We start from the raw sequence: 17,445 nt of genomic DNA, 5'->3' as shown, positions 1-17,445 counted from the left end.
TGTGCAGGCATTCTGCAACACAGAGTCACTGCAGAAAACAGGGAAGCAAGGATAAGAAATCCAAGACTTGCAGGAGCATTTCCCAGCCCCCAGCCACAGAAAGAGTTAAATAAGTGAGTGAAATCCACTCCCACTCTGCCATGTGCAAACTGTAGGCACTTGACTGCACCTGGATCTGTAGGGTTTGGACCATGCTTGTGAAAAAGTCAATAATAATAATAATAATAGTAAGAGACCATAAGTCAACAATAATATTCAGAGACCATAAGTAAGAAAGGGAAAAAAAAGTAATTTGATTTGCCCAATATGAGATTAATCTCTGTTCTGAAAGAGAATTTGACTTGTAGAATAGGAAGAATATAGTAGGAATTCTCTCTTCCTACTAGAAACAATATCAAGGAATACAGAAAATTTCTGAAGCAAAATCTGTTCCTCATCCTTTCAACTTCTATAATGAAAACAAAATTTATCTGGGCTGCTAAAAATCAAAGTCAACACTGTTTAGTTTCTAACTCATTGGTATCATATAAAAGCTTTTTATCACTAGGAGCTTCCTGAGCACTTAAAACTGTTCACTTATAGAGAACAGCATGTTCTTTCAAGTTCAGGTTCATTTAATGGAGCTAGGAGTTTTGTTGATAATACCATTTTTTTTGCTTCATTTTAAAACATGGTAACACTCTGGGAAAACACAAACCAGAAATATTGATAGTATAATACTAGTAAATAGTTTGAAAAAATAAAATAGCCTTCTTCCATACTTTCTGATATTTTTATTAGAAAAACTGATAATATAAATTAATTAATTAAAATATATAACAATATATAATGATATAATATATAATAATATATAAAAATAAGTCATATCAAAAAGTACAGTATTTAGATTGCAATATGCAAAAATAAATCCAATTTCTATTGCTCACTTGCAACATGCAATTAAGAGTCAGTCTCTATTTCCATTAAATGCAATTTCCTTGTGGTCAATTCATAATTTTGTTTCTGTGACAAAATCATTTTATTTGCTTCAGTGTTTATCTAAAACATTATGCTAACATTCTTGGATGACACAAACCAGAAATATTGATAGTATGATACTATTAAAATAGTAGGAAAAAATAAACATTGTCTTCTTCAATACTTTCTAATATTTTTATTAGAAAAAAAATACAATGAATTAAAAATATATAATAGATATACAATATATAATAACATATAAAAACAAGTCATATCAAAAAGTACAGTATTTAGATTGCAATATGCAAAAATAAATCCAATTTCTAGTGCTCACTTGCAACAGGCAATTAGGAGTCAGTCTCTATTTCCATTAAATGCAAGTTTCATGTGGTCAATTCATAACTTTTTCTTGTAAAATAAGGCAACTCTAAGAGTTTGGAAGCCTCAACAAATTATGTGATTCTGATTTCTATGCAGTTAAAGAGAATTACAACTTTAATTTTTAAATTTTCTAATGATTTACATTATTATCATTAAAAAGTTACAAGGTGATGAAATACTATAACTTTAAAATACTTTAAAATCTGTCTGCATTTATTGAGTTCTGTGTTATGGCTTCTCTTATATTCCTGAATGTAGAGTGCTGGCTTCTATCACCTGAATAGAAAAACAACCTTTTTCCTCTGGAAAAGAGGAAGATGGATGGATGGATGGATGGATGGATGAGATATATACACGAGAGGCCTTGAAAGTATGCAGAAGACACCAAGTTCACATGTTGGGGTTTCACAAAGTTGTTCCTGTAGTTTTGGAGACATTTGAAGGCAGGCTGTGGTAATGTAAAGAAATCATAGTAAAGCGAAGAAATAGCAAATATTCCATTTGTTATTCCTGCTTTGACAGTACTGTTTCCCCTGTCATTATGACTATAAAACTGGCTCTTTCCTAGTTAAAAAAGAAAGATTGTATTTTTCCAGTATAGCCTTAGAATGAACTACATGTTGTGTAGATTGTCCCCTACACAACCAACATTTTTGGAGCTTTTTAGGAGAAAGGAATTGGATGGTTCTTTCAGGTCCTCATGTGTAAGGGTGCAATCCTGTTAAAGCTGTGCTTGGGGGTGACTTCCTCCTCCTCAGGATCAAAGACCAGCACGTGCTGGTCGATGACACGGACCACCCTGCTGAAGCTGCCCTGCTTTTCCTTCTGGCTCTCTGGGCGCACTCGCACCACCACTTTGACATGGCTGCACACATCTTCTTCCTTGGCAGGAGTCATCCCTGCTGCCCCCCAGCTCCGCTCCCAGCGCTCTTTCAGGTCCAGCAGCCGAATCCTTTCTGCAGCAGACAAGAGAGGTTTTATTTGCAATAGGAGCCTTTCACTCCTCCCAGCAGCTCCCACGTTTGCTCAGGCCCCTGTGCTGGGCCCAAGGGCCGCCCCAAGGAGACTTTGGGAACTCCGCAATGGCCCCGAAAGGTGCCTGAACTCAGCGCAGCTGCCAGAAAGGAACCAACCAGCACTGCCCCAGGGAATCCTCGAGTTTATTTCAGAATGGAAACTACCAACTGGCCTACAGGCTTTCCTTCATACAGACCAAGCTTTCAGAGGAGACACCGCACCGAGGAGCTCGCCGGACCAAGGCGAGCAGTCTTTTTGTCCTTCAGCACAAAGAGGAGCTGCCCGTGTCGCCCTCCCCGGACTGAGCCAGGCACGTCGCGCGTACATTTAAAGAGAGTTACAGCGGGATTTGCGTTACCGTGCCCCGCAGGGGATGCAGTAACCGGCCCCAAAGCGGAATTCCCTTTAAACAGCCCATTGCTGCTGTTGGCAGCGCGCTGCCGGCTCACCCCTGGCAGGGACACGGGCCAGGCTGCCAGCGCCGCCGCTGCCGCTCCAGGGCCGGCTCGCCTCCCTCGGCCGAGCCCCTCCCGGACCCGCCCGGCTCTCCCGGCCCTTCTCGGGTGTCACCCCCGGGCCGTGCCCTCACAGTCCTGCTCTCTCCCCCACACTCGTCTCGGTCCCTGTCCCGCAGCAACCGCCATCCACCGGCCGCGCAATTCAAACACGGGCAGGCCGCGCTCCTCGCCTCCTCATTGGCTGTGCGCCGTGACGTCAGCAGAGCGCCGGCGGTGAGTGCGTGGGGCCGGGCGCGCAGCGGCGTGCGCGGGGTCTGAGGGGCGCGGGCGGCGGCGGAGCCCGCGGGGACGGCAAGGGAGCGCTGAGGGAAGGGAGGCACAAAGGGAAGGGGAGCACGGAGGGAATGAGGGCGGCCGTGAGGGAAGGGCGGCGCTCCCGGGGCTGCCGGGGAAGGGGCGCTGCCGGGGAAGGGCCGCCGCCGGGGAAGGGCCGCCTGTGGCTCCGCGTGTCCGGCTCCAGCCTCCCGGGCTCTCCTCGCGGCGCTGCTCCGGCCGCCTCCGATCCAAAGCGCTTCGGGCTGGGGTTTCTGTCCCCGCCGCCTTTGGTTCTGCTCCAACGCCGGTGCCGGCCCGCGGTGGCGGCCTGCAGCCGTGCCCCTCGGGCTGCCCCTCTGGGCGTGCCGTGTGTGAAATGAAATAAAACACGAACTGTGCGCTCGCCGTGAGGAGGAGATGCCCGGGGTGCAGGGGTGGGGGCTCTCTGTGGGCAGCGTCCCTCGCCTTCCCCCGGGGCAGGGCAGGGATGGGAGCACGGCGGGGGCTCAGCCGCTCCTCGCCCTCAGCAGAGCGGCCGGGACGGAAGGGGAAGGGACAGGAGGCACAAACTCAGCGGTGCCATGGAGAGAATTCAGCAGGAGAGTCCGAAGCTGTGCAGACAAGCAGGGCAGAGCAAGGAAAGCCTTCCCGTGGGCTCAGCCATCTCCGGGAGAGCAGGGCCCAACTCAGGTGATAATTAATGGTCACCATTGGTGGGAACACCGGTGCCACCACCCCGATCCTGCTCTGCCCCTTTCTGTCTGGAGCACGGTGTCCTTTGCTCTGGGGAATCCCTTCAGCCCCCTGGGTCGCTGCCCCAGCTGTGTCTCCTCCCTGCTGTGCCCAGCAGGAACCCAAAGCAGCCCCAGCTCAGCCCCTGGGGAGGGAATGAACTGCAGCCCAGCCAGAGCCAGCAGAGCACACCATGGTAATGCCCATGTTTTCTACACGTTTCCTGTAGGCACACCGGGGAGTGTTGCAAAACACACATCTGTGTGTCTGCTCAAAGTTAGCCATGAGCACTTTCAAATTTAAGGTGGGGGAATTACTGCCCTGTTAAAGCCTAAATGATCAGCAGAGCAACTTTCTCAGCATACCCTTATGCAGGCAAAGTATTGGTAGCCTCTGGCAAGGGAAATTCAACAAAAGCACATAATAAAATCTGATGGTGAAAAGAATCTGCTCACTGCTTGAACATGATTGATTTGTGGATAATCTAAGTTCTGGAAAATTTTGCTGATGTGACATAATTATAAAGCTGCCCAACTTGGAATGTGTATAGCTTTGCCTATAGCATTTCCTCTATGTTATTTAAACAAATATTTGTTTGAAAGTAATTCCCAACATCTACTGCTCTTCTAGGCTGATCAACTCCAAAATGGTACCTCAAAATCTGTGCCAACTTTGCAAATGTTTGTTTCTGAGTAAGTTGAAACTGAACTCAGTAAATGTGGCTGGTTTGGCCAGAAGGATCCATTCTTCATCACAAAAGCTTTCTGACTCTGAGTCACAGGAACAAACTGTCCAGAAATGTGAATCTGAAGAGCTGCCTCAAAATACAGAGAACAGTGATTCTGGAAGATTGCACGTACCAGTGATGCTGGAGGAGGTTGTTAATTGTTTATCCCCTCAGCCTGGTCAGGTGAGTTAAATGATTAATTGACATCTCTGATCCATTAACTGTGCAGCAGAAAAATTTGTGGAGTGTGGACTTTTCTTTAGAGGAATAAAGGGATGCTCTTAAACAATCAGCTGTATCTTTCAAAGGTTCTTAATTGTTTTGAAGTTCACATTAAAACTGTGTATTCAAACTAATAAAATTCTGGTGTCTGTGTGCCTGAATCCCCAGGTAGGTGGTGTTTATTAAATCTGTCATATTTGACTCTTCTGTTGCTTTTGTGCTTGTCTTTCTGAGTTGCACTTATGTGTTCTTAAGGTTATGTAAATGACTCAGAGGAGAGTTCTCATGTGTGGTTATCTCATCAGTTTTTGAAGAGCCCTCTTCCTCTTGGATAAGAGGTTGTAAGTATGTAAGTTTTAAAAATTGTTTAGCCTCATTGGCATGGAGAACCTGTTTCAAGCCTTCTGGTTTGGGTATGGTACTGTGAGTGCTTTGCTTTTGGTGTCTGGGGTAGTAAATGGTTACACCTGAAAAAAATTGAAAAAAAAAATTATACCCAGGGAAATGTTTTTGTTTGGGTGGTCTTAGTATTGGTTTGAAAGGATTTCTTGAATAATGTAAATTCTTAAATAACCTTTACATTTCAGGTACTTTGATCTGTGATTTTAGTGCTTATCTTAGCTTCATAGAACCTTACTTGTTTTGGGTTATCAATGTTTACTGGTGGAACAAACTGTCCAGGAATGTGAAACTGAAGAGCTGCCTGAAGTTTACTGCCTTCACAGTTATCAGTTTTGCTACAAAGAGTGGAACAATAGGCACAGAAGTAGAAAGGTCCAAGTGTGCATATTTTTTTGGGGAACAGCACGGTCCAACAGTAGCAAAGTGATACAGCAAGTTTGAGGTGGATTCAGTGATCAAAATTTTGGAGTCAAATCTTGTTGTATTGCCTTGTGTATCAATTTTAAGTCTTTGAGGAAGCACTGAAAATGCAAATAGTGTTGATACACATTAGCATGCAAATTGCTCTAATTGCATGTGTTCTGCTGTTGAAGACACCTAAATTAGAGAAATATGTAAGGAACTTGGAGTTCAGATTTCATTGTGATGTCAGAACTGTGATGACATTTTCACACATTAAATGAACACATAAACTGTGATACACTGTGTGAAATATTTTTTCCAGTTGTGTAAATTTTTACTTTGATAAGAAGAGCCTGATGAAGTCAGTATCCATTAGACTCTCTTTGTTGATGTAGAAAAACTTACTTGGCAACAGAACTTGTAAAAGAAACTCTCCAAGGTTATGAACTGTGGAGAATAACTATTACTGTCCCTCAAGACTTTTTCTGATTTAAATATTTATGGTTGTAAAATAGCTTAATATGGGGTGGGATTTTTTCAGGTCTGTGTGTACAGGTTTTTCAGACTCCTAAACCGGTAGTGAGCTACTTATGACTGCTATAAGAGAGCCCAAGTGTGTTTACCTCAAACACAAGCATTTGTAATGCTGCCAACCTGTTCAGCAGGACTGCAATTGCAAACTGTGCAGCACTTCTGGTTTTCTTTTTCTGCAGTTATTCACAGCACTTTCTGAAGCCTCAAAAAATAAGCAGTGTGCAAAAGGATGCAATGTGTCAGCTGAGTTTTGCTAGTGTCACTGGTTGAGACAGTTCCTCAGTAACCCTAGTGGTGGTAATCACTTTGTGTTAACATGCATGTCAACTGGGAGGGTCACAGAAATTTATATTTTTAAGATTATAGTCATGACAGGAAGTCTATTAACTCTTTGTTTTGTGGGCAGGAAAGGCAGTGCTCTGATCTGGAATTCAGTTTTTCTGCTTTATTCTCTCCTCACACATAAAGATTTCCTTTGCTCAGCTTTAATAGAGTTATATTCTTTGTTATAAAATAGCTGGTTTGGGCCTCTCGTGTCTTAAGACAAGGAGGTACCAATATAAAAAAATCTAATTAGAAAGATGATGTTCTCTCTATAGTTATGGTCACTGAATGGGATTTTCATTTCACTTCCAGAGGTTCTTAGGAAAGGAAATGTTACTTAAGTGTGAGTCACCACTGAGATAAAGATGTTAGTGCCCTCCCACTGAATATTCTTGTTGACTGTCTCCTTTGGGGAATCTGTGTGTCAGGAGTTGGAGCAATAATACTTCCATTTATCTTTGAATCCTCTTTTATTGCCTTGTTTCACCAAGTCCCTGTAGTAGTCCTGTCTTTGAAGCAAGGACTACCAATTAGATTTTACCAATCCACCTCACTGCTCAATGAAAAGTCTGTTGCACTCAGTCCACACATAAGTAATTTCCTCTTTAGGTTTACTGTATTGATTACACTACATTTCCATCTTCTCAGTCCATGGGTGTTGTTTGCAAGTACCTGACCAGTGGTTTTGCAGTAGTCTGGACAATTCTCTATTCTCTTAAAGAACCAAACCTATTTTGAATCAATGTTTGGACATCCAGAAGCATGTTTCCCCAGTTTTCAACCTACTTTTTCCTATTTTTTTCCTTTGCAATACTCATGCTTATTTTAACTAGAGATGTGGATCTTTTCCACATACTGTGGCTGTAATGTTAAGTAAAATAACTTCAATAGTAATAAGTTCTAGTATGAATGCCAGAGGATGAAACTCTGAAATTTTAACTGTTCTTATGAGAATCTTAAGGATGTTTGAGCTGCAAAGCTCTAGGAAATTATATTGCTCCAGCACCAACAAATACTTCTATATATAAACTTTAAACTCCAGCTAGAAGAGAAGCAAATATTATACCCTATTCTGATTATATGGGGAAGCCTGTAACCTGATGACATCTATGGTTTGATGTGATTGATTTTATCCATGGTTGAGTATGATCTAGAAGAGACTATAATGGAGATACTATAAGTTCTGCTAGTATGATTTGCTTTATGATAGTTCTAGAAACTGGGCGTTTTTAGTATCTGTAAATTAAATGGTAGGTGGTCAAACTTGAGGTGAGAAGTAATGAATGAGACCTTTCCATTTCCTCCAGTGTTTGAGTAGTTAAGCCATTAATAGTAGATGATTTTTTACTTCATGATGTTAATTTGTATTAAAAAAAACAAGAAGGCAGATAATTTTCCACAAAGAGATCTCATCTGACACCATCTTGAGTTAGCCAGGACTTACTGAGGTATTTCCCTTTTGATTCTCCATGATGTTATTCAGATTATTTTTGCTACTTGACATTCATTGAAGGAGGTATCCTGTTTGTCTTGGAAATCATGTGTTGGTCCCTGTGTTGTTATTTTATTTTCTTGGAAATCATGTGTGTGTCCCTGTGTTAGCCCCTGTGTTATTATTTCTTTGTCTTGGAAATCATGTGTTGGTTTCCAGAAAGAGACAAGTGTTTCCTGAGAACACGCAGCTTTGCCATGAGCTCTCCTTTCACTCTTTCAGGTACATACTGCTTTGTTTGCGGCATAGTTACTATTTTCATACATCCAAACATCAAATTATTCTCTTTTCAGGAGTCTGAGCATGGACTTGTAAAATAACAGGAAGGAAGTGTAAGACACTGCTGCCAGCCAGACATGGTTTTGTTGTGAGTGAGGTTCTGCTGGAGCTCTGGGGTTCAGGTTTGAAGGCAGCTTTGCACCTCCTGCAGGTTCTGTTGCTACTCTCAGGTTTTGATCTGGAGCATGGTTGTTTCCTTCCTTTTCTGCAGAGCTAATCAGGCAATAGAACACACCTGAAGGAAGCTGAGGGACACTGCTGCTGGGAGAAAGCAGAGTCACTTCTGGAATTGTTCTCTTACTTTCTGTGTATCGTCCATACATCAGTATTCCCTCTCTGCCTTGTGCCAGGTGTAAGTGGAAGGCAGAACTGACCTTTCTCTGTGCAGCACCCTGCAGAGGGGACTCCTGTTCTGTGGCAAAGCTTTCCAAGTGTTGTGCTGTATAAATAGTTCCATGGTGGTGCTGGTGACCAGGCTTCTCACAGCACCTCCCATGCCATCTGCAAGTCACTTCTAACTGGAGGGAGCCATTTCTGCTAGAGGTGCTCAAAACTGAACTTTTCTGCTGGGTGCCCAAAGTAAAGAGGAATTGAAAAGGGGTCTGGAAAAATTAATTCTGACTTCTCAAGTTGTATGAGTGCTTGCTAAAATGCAGCCAAAATATCAAGTTTGGAAGGGAATATTAGTTGCATCATGAGGTAAATGATTAAATACTTGTTTTGGAAAAGCACTACAGACACGTGGATGTAATAAAAGTTTTTATTGTTTTAGCCTGTTTTTCACTGGACTTGTAAAATGAATAAGGTGACATAAAGCAGCCAAATTGCATAATGTTCTTTATTGTAGAAACCACTATTTTTTATGGGAAGCATGCTGAAGATATCTTTCCATACACAATTTTTTTTGGCTAATTTTTCTCTGTCAGCAGCACAGTGAGCCTTGTAGTGATTGTTGTAAAAAAGAAAGTAAGAGAAACTTGCGAGTCAATAAATTAACACAGAGTAATTCTGAAAATACTCTGGGAATTCCAGAACACACTTTTTTCCCACAGTACTTGGGTGTTACTGGGGCATATTGAGAGTTGTTTCAGTTGATCATGGAGTTCCTGTGTATTTTTTCTGTCGCTCTTACCTTGCCTGATGTCCTGGCTGCACATACTGTAAATTTACAGAAGTGGCTAGCCAGGCTTCAGATCACAGCCGTGTGTGGAAGTGTGTAATAAAATGTCCATGCAATAGAATGTGTATCTATGCAAAATATCTTTATTTTTGGATGTGTCTACTTAGAAGCCAGTTAAATGGATTCTCATCAGATAGCACTGTTTAAAATACTTGGCTAAAATCATACTTAAAGAGGGATGATTTTAGTGAAGTTAGCATTTGAAGTTAGTGCATGAAATTGGAAAACATTCTCAAAATAGTTTTGACTAAGATGTGCAAGAGATAGTGCTTCAGGTATTTATTATTATTTTAAATACTGATATTGTCTGTTTTTGCAATGGTAGTGTATGCATGCAGATTTGGAAAAGCAGGCCCCATTTGCTTATGTTCCTTGACTTTGAACCAATTGCTCTTTGCTGTGACGTGCAGGCAAAATAAAATGTGCTGAGGGAGAAGGAGTGTTATGGAACACTGTAATACCAACAAATGTCATGTGTGTTTTACAGTATCTGCACCTGTGTGAGTGCCATCCCAGCATGAGAGAGGACAGGACAGGAGGTGACACTCAGGAACAGCTTGCCAGTTGAGGAGGCAGAGGAGGTCACGCTCTTCAACTGTCTGCTTCTTTTACTGACTTCTCTAGTGGGCCCTCCAAAAGTACAGGCATTTAAATTCCATATTGGCAGGGGACTGAAAACATGTGTGATTTATCTGAGAGCACTGCATGACTGCTCTCTGTGTTGAAGCTGGTACTGCTGAGTGATGAGACTGTGGTACCAGGAAATGAAACATGTCCGTGGGTTTGGAGCTGACTGATGGCAGGATATGAATGAGGCATGCTGAAGAAGTCCCTTCAGATTTTACTTTTTTTATCCTTCCAGAATTAGGTCTTCAGAGAGGAAGTAACTAGAATACTTGGATGAGAGGAAGAGTAAGTTGATGGCTACAGCTGCAGAGGAAAGAATGTTCAGGTTGTAGTTGTTGCACATCTGCCTGACCTCATCTCCCCAGCTGCATCCTGGCTCTCTGGAGGCATAGCCAAATGTCACCAGCAGCCACAAGCACAAGACCTCTCACCACCTTGCTTCTGCATCTTTCTCTGTGGCAGCAGAGGAAGGAAGGACAACCTGCAGCTGCTCTATCCAGAGAGACCAGCAAGGGAGCAGGGGCTGCCTGCTGCAAACAGCTCTGCAGATGTGCACATCTGCTTTGGTGGTGGTGCTGGGTTCGTTTGCTGTTCCTGCTCTACACATAACAAATGACAGCCCTTCAGGAGGCTGTTTAAGATGCTGTGTTATAATAAAGCAAGATTCAGTGCTTTGGGGTGACTCAGCTTGCAGTGACGCTGTGTATGCTCTCCTTGGCTGTTGTGACAGCATTAGTCTTTGCACCTCTTGGGGAAAACTAATAAAATTCACCAGAAAGTAATCTAAGCCCTTTAAATTTTAACTTGAGTGAGCCTGTGTTCTCAGAAAGGGTGATAATTAATATATGTAGCTACTCATTTCCTCCTCATCTAGTACTGTGTGTCTTTAGTCAGCCTTTTGGCTAAGCTTTCTTATTAAATATTTGAATTTGAGTTTGCAAACAGAAATACAGACTTTTTTTCTATCACACAGAATATTACCAGCAATTGAAGATCAGAGGTGGAGCATGGGAGGTATCTGCAGGTTTTGTTTTCATATTTTGTGTTTTATACTGTTGGGAGTAGTTTTGTACAGAATTAACCTGGGTAAAGAGATGATTAAGAGGTTAAGCTACTAAATTTTTGTTTAAATAGGTATCTGAAAGTTCATGCACACATGTGATCTGATTTTTTTAAAAAATATTTTTTCTTTTTCCCAGACTTCCTGAGCATGTTATCTTCATTCCAGTGATGTTTGCTGATGCTCAGCATCTTGGGAAAATACTTTTCTAATAACTGTTTTAATAAATGACAAATTCATCTGTGTTAATAATGTCCCTGAAATAAATGAATCTTGTTTCAGGCTGACTCTATATTAAAATGGTATTATTTAATGTCAAAGTGCTGTAGGAACCTGGCAGCCAAGGCTTACCAAAAACACATCCATGGCTTTTTTGGGGTTGGCTCGCCATTAATGATAAAGAATTACATTTTTACTTGAGCCTTTGTAAAATTTTCATTACATCTTAAATATCTCCTCGGTTATAATTGAGGAAAGAAGTTTCTTCTGAGTTAGGCAGAGGAAGTCAGCTTTTTCTTGTTAAGTCTGATGATTAGCTGAAGTCATTCAGACACTGAAATTTTAATTTCCTATGGAAATGTTAATAATGGTGTGTTTGAGTCATAATGTCATTAAATCTAATTCCAGACAACATTACTCTTAGGAAAATGAGTGAAGTAAATAATGCATAGTGAGGCAAGGTCTGCCAGTGCTGTCTAAAAGCAGGTGGCAGAGGCAGGTGGTGGTTTTTGTTTGCTTCTCTTACCTCTTGTGCAAAGGGGAAGGGGCTCTAGAAAATAAGTGAGGAGTGCAAAACAGAGCAGAGGTAAAATGCCTTTTTCTGTGTTTTCATACAAAACCTGTTCACTTTTGTTCATGTGTTGTCTCATATTTAGCTGTAATCAGAAAGTGGAACCCTTGTGAAGAAAATACATTGGAAATTATTTTGAGGCATTAAGTGGGTATGATTGATGGGTGCTGCAAAATGTGTCCATAGGAATCTTTTTTTTCTCCTCTGTGTGAAATGATGAAGAGATGGTTGATGGTGGAAGTTCCTGAAATTCTTGGATATGCCAGCTTAGTGATGTTACAGATATTTCAGCTGTACACTAATATAATCTAGCAGCATCCTCTGTTGATGTTCCAATGGGATGAATGGGGAAAATGGGAACTGATGCTTGCATTACATTGAATTGCTGAATAGGCCAATACTGGAAAATCATTTTATATTGTACTTAATATGTGATCTGAGGAGGCTGTTTGCCTGCAAAATGCCAACTATTAATTTATATTCTCTTTTTGATGTAAGTTGTTAGACTTGGTGTGTAAACAACTTTTTTATCATTTCATAGTCTGTCAAAAATTACTTGTGGAGAAAAATTAGTCCAGTTATGTTTTACCTATCAGGCCTTATTTTTTGAAAATACAAGTGATAACTTTTTACATAGGTGAAAGACATGAACTGTATAGAACTGATAGGAGACACCTTTTGCTTGCAACCAAAATTCTTCTTTGCTATATACTTAATTTGATCATTTCCTTTTTATAGGTGCTAGAAAAAAACAGGTTTTTTGGTGTAATTTATTACCATTAGCAAAAACATAGAACTGTAAATTTTTGCTTTTTTGGTCAACTTTATTTTCTGGCAGGCCATGTCATCCTGCAAAATGCCTTTTAATCCCTTTATAATATTTTCACTGACAAGTTCAGCTCTTGGATACTTGAGCAAGCTTTGGATGGGAACTATGCCTGTATAGGTCAGTAGCTGCTGATAATTTTCATAGTGGTGTTATCTAAAGCACCTTATTGGTTCTGGGTCTAGAGATTTGTATAAAGCTTGTTTACCTTGTATAGGTTTAAAACATTTTCCAGTTTACTGCAGGGAAACCCCTAGTGAGGCTTTGCTCTACAGGGTAACCTCAACCACTTCTTGCTGCAGATGTTTTTATTTTCCAGAAGTTCCTTTTTTGCTCCTTTTTATTGTTAAGGAATTTTATGTTGCATCATGGCAGTGTGCTGTTACTGATTGACGTTGAGATGACATCAGAACGTCACCTCTCATTTTTAGAGTTCTTACAGAAGTAACAGAATGCAAATGGAAATTACAGCTTCTCAGGATGGGAGCATAGCACAGCAAGGTGTCTGTGGACAGTGTGTGATTCACTGGATTTGTAATATTATTTTCCCTTCTGATTTTGAACAGGTGATTAAAAATCAAAGTGCTCCAGTTGAAAAACAGCTATGTCTGATTTACTTCACAGAACTTATTTGCAAAATATTTTGAATTCTCCTAAGAGAAAGCGAAGGTTATTAGCATGCTGAAGCCCAAATATTGCTTTACTAAATTTGAATAAAACAGTATGAAAATGCAAGAATAACTTGGTCTCATTGACCTCTCATTTTCTTAGTTCTGCGATAGTTTTTATTTTTTGCATGTGAATAGCAGCAAGGTATGTTTTAATAATGGTTTCTTCTGAGACTTTGAGTGTGTGTAGTTTCTTAGATCATTTGGAAAAACAGTACAACTCTTCCAGCATTTCTCTAAAAGTACATTTCTCTACTAACAAATCTTTGTTGCTCTCTCACAAGTAATTTATGTATCGTGTCTCACTATGCCAATGGTTTTTAACAATCTGCTTTATTTCGTGTAATTTTAAAAACCCTGCCTGTTGTCAGACATATAAAACAAGTATACAGTTTTAATTCTTGTATATTTAATGGAAATTGAAGACACATTCTTGGGTTGTTATGCAAAAATTAAAATAGAAACTTTTCTCTACATGGTCAGTCTGTGCATGCATTAGGGAGGACATAGTGGTAGGTGCAATAAATAATTTTGAGATAAATTGGGAGGACACAGAACACTTACCCATTTTAAGTCACATCTTGAGTCAACCAAAGAAACAGTGCTTAGGATGGAGAAACGTAATGGAAATTTGTAGACAGGGATGGGCAGGCTTTGAGCTGTTAGATTTAGCCTGCAGACCTTGTTCAATGGCTTTGAGGAGCTGCAGGTATTTCAGCTTACACAGGCCCTGTTCATTCAGCAGAGCTGACTCTGGCAGAGCACAAAGGGAGGAAGCTCCAAGGAAACTCCATTTTCTACAATGGGGACTGAAATGCTCAGAAGGAGAGGACCTCCAATTGCTAAATCTTCTAATTGTGAGTTTGGGAGTGAGCATACAGAGTGTGTATTTTGTTTGTATATATTGTTTGACTTCTCACTTTTTTTGATGAAGAATTTTTTACATGGGTAATTGTTGAGCAGGATTGAATGCTGACCTCTGCTGGCATTGAATTTATAAGCAAACTGTAATCTAGGGAGACTTTTTAAAAAAAGAACATGACCTTGGAAATGATCAGGAGTAAAACCTGCTGGCCTTAGTGCAGGGGCCCAGACAAAAGGGTGGTTCTGTCCTTTGAGACTCTCCTGCCACTGGCCTGTTCAGGTAGGTAGAGCCAGACAGTGCTGGGGAAATAAACAGAGTATTTTGTTCATGGACACATCTTATATGCTGTTTATTGTTCAAATTCTGCTTTGAATTTAGACTTCTGTTTCTTAAACTATATCCCTACAACCTTTGAATCATCCACAGATTATAGATGAATTAATTCAATTTCATTACACAGGATTTATGTTTACAGCTCTCTTATAAAGTAGCACAGTAGTATTGCTTTTGCTTGGCAGAATTTAGAGGCAGCAATGCTGAAATTGTGCTTTAGGTGCCCAAGCAGAAATGCCTCTTTGCCTGGTTTTCCAAGAGATGGTCAGCATTTTGGTGGAGAGCTTTGCAGCACATTGGAGGGACATCCACCTGCAGCTGGTGAGGTCACAGCGTGTCTGGGAAGCGGATCCAGAGTTTGTTCGTTTTACAGACAGAAAAAGGAGGAGCAGCACGACCTACCTGCTTGGTGTGGTGACCTCCTGAGTGTCACAGGGGCTGTGTGGCCAAAGTTCCAGTGTCCCTCTGTCAGCTGGTTGCATTTCTCAGTTACTGGGCTGGATGTTGCCATTTCCAGTGTTACTTTGGGAAAGAAAGCTGGAATGGAGGCGATGCATTGTTCCTGAGGGTTTGCTGGAGGAGCCAAGCTGAGCACAAAGGCAGTGGAGTGATGTCACTGAAGGGGACAGGTCCAGGGTCCCTGCTCTCCCCTGTGTCACCACCTCCTTTCTGGGGCTTTGTGTTGCTGAAATGGCTCCTGAGGTATTAAAGAGTCTTTTTTCCCAACCCTGTGACCAAAGAAGAAGTTGAGATTCCTCAAAAAAAAAAAAAAAAAAAAGCTCTGCTTTTCAAGGTTGTTTATTTTCCCTTATCTGTTACATTCTTTCTCTGACCCGCTGAGATCTGCCCAGCAGGTTGGTTTGTGGCACGGTCACTGCCCTTGGGGTGGTGTTGGCTTTTTATACTAAGAGCTACCTGTACTTTATTTACAATAATTTTCTAATCCCTATCACCTATCTTAGACAGTCTGTCTCTACTCTAAACCAATCCAAAAGCATCACAATCACAGCAGAAGATGGAGAACAAGAAGGAGAAAGACAGGACACACCCAGATTCCTCCATCTTGCCTCCTGAACCCCCACTCTAAAAACCCCAAAATTCTACATTTACCCTGTGACAAATTCACTATCATTCTATTCAAACCTTTGTGGCTTGCAACTCTTCACACAAAGTTGGTAATTGTTTCCATGGGCTAAAATCAAAGGCACAGGTGTTTGTGACTCTGTGCCAAGGCCTCTGAGCCCCTTGCCAGGGTCCTCCTGGGCAGCCAGAGCAATGTCCTGGGTCCCAACACTCCCTGAGCTCCTGTCCCTCCCTGTCCTCTGCACATCAGTTGAACACACTCCCATGCCAGAAAAAAATGCAGCTTTTTCTCTGTCTCTCTTTTTTTGGGCCGTGTTGCTGAGTTTAATTGGCTTGTGAAAGTACACAGTAAACACCTGTGCTGAGAGAAATTAACTGCAAGAGGGAAAACACACAGGAGAAAATAATGCCTAATTACTCCTACACCTACCACTTCCCATCTTGTGTGACTTGGTAGTCCAACTGATTGGTGTAGTTCCAATCTTAGGTAAATTGTCCCTCTTTGTCTTTGCTGTGAGAAGATGACGTGTGCCTGTTCTGAGTTACAGCTTTTTCACTGCTAAAACCTCATGTTAAATACTGAGATTCGTAGGTTCTAGTGTAGTTCTGGAGGAAACGTGCTTTAATTTAAAAATATTCAAGTGCAATATTCATGCTCATTTTAACCCTCAAGAGCCTTACCTGTTCCTCCAATTCCTTCCAGACCTAAAATAAAACTCAGGTTCTTAGATCAGATGAGAATGATTAACACATCCTTTTCCAGAATCCTGCACTTGCAGCTTTGGCATCATAGCCTGGCACAGAAGTTTTACTTGGAAATCTTAACAAGTTTTTGGAGGGCTATGTGAATATCAATAGAAGAATCTTTCACCCAGGATTATCTTCCTGCTGTTTTCACTGCCAAACTTGCAAATCCCATTACTGTTTAGTGCAATGGTAGAATTGTTCAAATTCAAAAATCTCACCACAGGGTTGTTTTTCTTCCCCAGAAAAAGGAGATGGCTGAAGACATTTTGTCACTCTTTGCCACCCCCTTCCATCAGCTTCCAACTTCCAACACAGAAAAACCTTCTGCCTTCAACTGTTCAAATCAGCCAGGACTCTTAAGTGACAGAAAACAGGATTTTTGATGGTAGATATTTTTATTAATAGTAAATAATGCTACTTGAGCATCTTAAAAAAAAAACACCAAACCAGATTTAGAATGTGCTTCTTCAGCCTCAAACTGTACAAAGCATTATTTGTACTTTGATTTTTTGAGATGTTGATCTGAAATGGAGTTAAAACAGTGCTCCTGAAAGTCTCCCTTTCAAAAAGCCTACTTGAGCACTTGTGTCACTATCTACTTTTGGTCATCTAAATTTAAAACAAGACTTTTGCTAAGAAGGTCAGTGTAAGTACTTTCCTTTTGATCTTGCATCCTTGTGGGTGCCCGGGTAGTTGTGTAGGAAAGTTTTCCTGAATGAGTCAGTGCACTGAGTCATAGCATGAAGCCTGTAGTGCTGCAGACTAACTAATTGGTAACAGTCTCAAATGTAATTAAAGCACAGTTGTCAGCTCTGGGTTACTGACTGCCATCCCACTGAAGTATTTTGGTTTTAGCAACTTGGATTAATTGTTCTTTGCTGTTAAAGTTTGTGTGGTGTAAGATGTTTCTGTTGAATAGACCTGTTGTTGCCATTATCTTTTACTATCCTCTCTGATTTTTATAGTACTCAGTTTGGGTTTTTTCTCTGTTAGGTCACATATTCAGTAATTATGCTTTTTACCA

General features: G+C 41.1%; 1 protein-coding gene and 1 long non-coding RNA gene across 4 annotated transcripts in view; one reads left to right on the top strand and one right to left on the bottom strand.

Annotated features, from left to right (window-relative positions):
* Positions 1-1,423: 1,423 nt before the first annotated feature.
* Positions 1,424-2,937, bottom strand: LOC135449088 (uncharacterized). Its single transcript, XR_010440641.1, has 2 exons — positions 2,805-2,937; positions 1,424-2,294 (listed from the first exon to the last, which is right to left on the bottom strand). It is a non-coding gene; the product is annotated as an uncharacterized LOC135449088 (long non-coding RNA).
* Positions 2,314-17,445, top strand: part of METTL15 (methyltransferase 15, mitochondrial 12S rRNA N4-cytidine) — an 83,327-nt gene continuing 68,195 nt past the window's right edge. Inside the window, exons 1-2 of one of the 3 annotated variants that reach the window (XM_064715592.1) lie at positions 2,314-3,086; positions 4,491-4,770. In XM_064715592.1, the coding sequence (XP_064571662.1) occupies positions 2,509-3,086; positions 4,491-4,770 (858 nt within the window). In that variant the 5' untranslated portion in view covers positions 2,314-2,508. Of the gene's footprint in view, positions 3,087-3,246; positions 3,819-3,981; positions 4,057-4,490; positions 4,771-17,445 lie in introns of those variants that run through there. The other 2 variants (XM_064715593.1, XM_064715594.1) reach the window with 2 other exon arrangements.

This window comes from Zonotrichia leucophrys, chromosome 5 (genome assembly GCF_028769735.1).
Source record: "Zonotrichia leucophrys gambelii isolate GWCS_2022_RI chromosome 5, RI_Zleu_2.0, whole genome shotgun sequence".
NCBI classification, from domain to species: domain Eukaryota; kingdom Metazoa; phylum Chordata; class Aves; order Passeriformes; family Passerellidae; genus Zonotrichia; species Zonotrichia leucophrys.
This window is presented reverse-complemented; position numbering and strand designations above follow the sequence as displayed.